This window comes from Lathyrus oleraceus, chromosome 7 (assembly GCF_024323335.1).
Source record: "Lathyrus oleraceus cultivar Zhongwan6 chromosome 7, CAAS_Psat_ZW6_1.0, whole genome shotgun sequence".
Classification (NCBI taxonomy): Eukaryota; Viridiplantae; Streptophyta; class Magnoliopsida; order Fabales; family Fabaceae; genus Lathyrus; species Lathyrus oleraceus.
In genome coordinates this window covers 9,899,154-9,902,689 of record NC_066585.1, presented here as the reverse complement: position 1 = coordinate 9,902,689, position 3,536 = coordinate 9,899,154, and the positions used below count along the sequence as shown (strand labels likewise).

At 28.6% G+C, this 3,536-nt stretch overlaps 1 protein-coding gene across 1 annotated transcript; it reads left to right on the top strand.

Moving 5' to 3' along the window:
* The first annotated feature begins 1,509 nt into the window (after positions 1–1,509).
* On the top strand, positions 1,510–2,196 carry LOC127107253 (40S ribosomal protein S16). Its single transcript, XM_051044551.1, has one exon. The coding sequence runs from the start codon at positions 1,623–1,625 to the stop codon at positions 2,043–2,045; it is 423 nt and encodes a 140-aa protein (XP_050900508.1). The 5' UTR covers positions 1,510–1,622; the 3' UTR covers positions 2,046–2,196.
* The last annotated feature ends 1,340 nt before the right edge of the window (positions 2,197–3,536 follow it).

Here is a 3,536-nt window from a genome sequence, read left to right as displayed (position 1 = left end):
GCGACGACAATTTTCTTTTTTCTTTTAAGGTTTTATTAATATGTTCTCTTTCTTTTTGGAATAAATAAAGTTCGGTGGCGCATTTCAAGTGTGCTATCGCTCTAGGTATTTTCACACCACGACACTCAGATAATTTTAATTTAATGTTTAGTAAGGTTGCAAATTTGATTATGTAGTCTATTGCAAAAACTTATTATTTATTTTAAGTATATAATTTATTGATTATTTTTCAACTCTATTATTTATGTAATATTAAAGTTAAATATATTTTTTATTCTTATAAAATAAAAGTTCTCTAAATTTTATCAAAAGTTACAAAAATTTAAATTTAATTAAGTTATTGTTTATATTTTTTTAGACATATTTGAAAAATATTATCTTAAAATTTAATTGTTTAATAATAGTCATTAAAACTAAGCAAATGACTAAAAAGCACTAATTAGACTTAATAGATCTTTATTTATAAGAAAAAACATTGCATTTTAATCGATTATGATTAAGCCTGTAGAACAAATTAAGAGTCTTTAACTTCAACTACCATTTTTTCTTTTTCATCTTTTCTTCTTCAACCTTTTTTTTCTTCTTTTTGGAGCGACTGATTTGTTTGATTTTATAAATCAATTGGGTTGATTGTATTTTCTCATATGGTAGTTATTATTGTGTTTGTGATTATGAAAGATTGAAGAAGATGTAATGGTCAATTATTTATGACCGTCTTAATATACTATTTATTTAATATAATTATTGTGCATTACATAATTAAATTTATTAATTATATTTATCAGTATATCTAAATAAATGATATATTAATTAAAATTAATAAGTCGTGAGGACATTAATAAATAAATGATATATTAATTAAAATTTATTAATTATATTTATAAGTATATCTAAATAAATGATATATTAATTAAAATATATATCTTTTTAAAATATAAAAAAAAAATTAAAAAACGTTTTTTTTAAATGACAAATGAATATTTATTACTTACAAAAAATTTTAATTTTTGAAATACATATAAATTATATTTGATGAATTTGTTTAACCCATAATATATTTAATGAATTTATTTAAACCGTAATATATTTCACAAATTTGTTTAAACCATGATTTTTGAAATGCTAGAACAATATAAATTATATTTGAATGAATTTGTTTTAACCGTAATATATTTGATGAATTTGTTTAAACCCTAATATATTTCATAAAAGCATAGTTGCATGAATTACATAAAATTCAAACCTCGTAATATATTTCATACATAAACAATTAAAATATTTGTTTTTTAAATACTATATATATAGTTTAAAAAAATTGATTATATGAAAGTCTATTTAATAAACAAATATAAGTAATACAACCCTTAATTTATAAATATATAATAAAATTCAATTTAAATAAGAGTAAATAATTTTTAAATTAATCTAAAAATTAAATTAAATCCTAATTTAAAAAGATTTGGAATAAAACAGTATATATTCAGTTTGTTCATGAGAGAGGGGTATTTCAGTAATCTGTCAATATTATGTGTATATATACTAGTTAGAGAGTGAGTTTGGAAACCCTCAGAAACCATAACCCTAGCTGCTATCACTTTTTCTGCGGCGGCTGAAAGAGCAAAATGGAACAGGTTCAATGCTTCGGTAGGAAGAAAAACGCCGTCGCGGTGACTCACTGCAAGAGAGGCCGCGGTCTCATCAAGATCAACGGTTCTCCGATCGAACTCGTCCAGCCTGACATTCTCCGTTTCAAGGCATTCGAGCCAATTCTCCTTCTCGGAAGACACCGTTTCGCCGGCGTTGATATGAGGATCAGAGTGAAGGGAGGAGGTCACATATCTCGGATCTATGCTATCAGGCAGAGTATCGCGAAGGCGTTGGTGGCTTTCTATCAGAAGTATGTCGATGAACAGAGTAAGAAGGAGATCAAGGATATTCTTGTTCGATATGATCGTACTCTTCTTGTTGCTGATCCTAGACGCTGTGAGCCCAAGAAGTTTGGTGGGCGTGGTGCTCGTGCTAGGTTCCAGAAATCTTATCGTTAGATTGTTTTATCGCATTTACTTGCTTAATGTTTTTGCTAGTACTCTATGAAGTTGCTGTCACTTTTTAATTGGGGTTTCATTTTGAATTCGATTATCAAAGATTTTGGTTATGTTGTTTTAATTTATATTAATAGATACATTTCGACTTGAATTGCGTTGAATTGCGTTCTTCTATTTGAATGATGTTTACCATCGTGCTATGAATACAGATAGTAGGGTTTGAATGCAAATGCTAATTATTGAATATTTGATATTAGGGTTTGAATATTTGATGTTAGGGTTTGCATGCAAATTATAAGTCTTAATTTCATATTAGGTTTGAATGCAATTGATTAGTATTGAATATTGATATTAGGGTTTGAGAGCAATTTGTTAACTATTGAATGATTTAACTGTTAGTTGGCTAGAATGGATTGAGTTTTTTGGTTGACTGTGATTTAGTTTAACTCATGATAACCATTAATCTGAATACTAGAGGATACCGATAGTATTGTGGAATTGGGGCTGAAGATAAAATTTGTTGCTTTTTTGAGTACTATCTGTGTGGTTTTCTTCAATGTGTTTCTTTCTTTATAGGCTTGATCGATATAATGTGTAACCTAGCTCACTAACTCTCTAATTGCAAACATATTTGATCCCGTGCACTCTCATCCATCATTCAATTATGTCATGTCTGTTTTCGAAAACCAATTATGTTCATGTGTATTTGATCCTGTGGAAATGTATATCTCTGTGATATACCTTCTGTCAATGTTTTATATTTAAGAATTGAGAATACTGTTTGCTTTTAAGTATATTAGTGTAGCTCAGCTACCTATCACTTACTTGAATACTAGCTCAGCTACCTATCACTTACTTGAATACTACCCCCGATGGCCACTTCTATTTGGAGAGACTTGCGAAAATATTCATCCATTGTTCATTGATTTCATATATGTCATGTCTACTTTCAAGAATCAATTATATTCATGTGCATTTCTCCTGTGGGATGGTGTATCTCTGATGTATAGGCTTGATGAATATTTTGTGTTGCAAGTGTGAGTAGTTTTTGTTCCACCTACTGTCAAATATTTCATATTTAAGAATAGGGGATCAATGATATTTTGACACTCACAAATGGGCGTGTTTACCTTAAAGCATTAAAGGGAAATAATGCTTTGTTTGTTGTCTCTTTTTTTTGTTGCAAATATTGTGTATGTGTTCTGGGATTTCACTGCACTGACTTGTGGTGTTTTTAGAGAATTTATGCTGACAACAATATTAAATAATGTGATGCGAGGTCAGCATATGGGGGCATACTGAAAATTTTGTATGTGCGTGTGTAATGCAAGGCTCTAATTTGGTATAGTTTTTTCTTGCAATTTTTTTGGTACGAAATAAAGATAATTTTCTTATTTTATGCGCTGATAGAAAACCAATTCTGTAGCTGTGGTTATGTCAGAATAAGAATGTGGAAGTGATTAATGCTGGCTATGCATTGTGATTGTTCAA

Coding starts and splice junctions, on each gene's coding strand:
- LOC127107253 (XM_051044551.1), top strand. CDS start 1,623: ATGGAACAGGTTCAATGCTTCGGTAGGAAGAAAAACGCCGTCGCGGTG.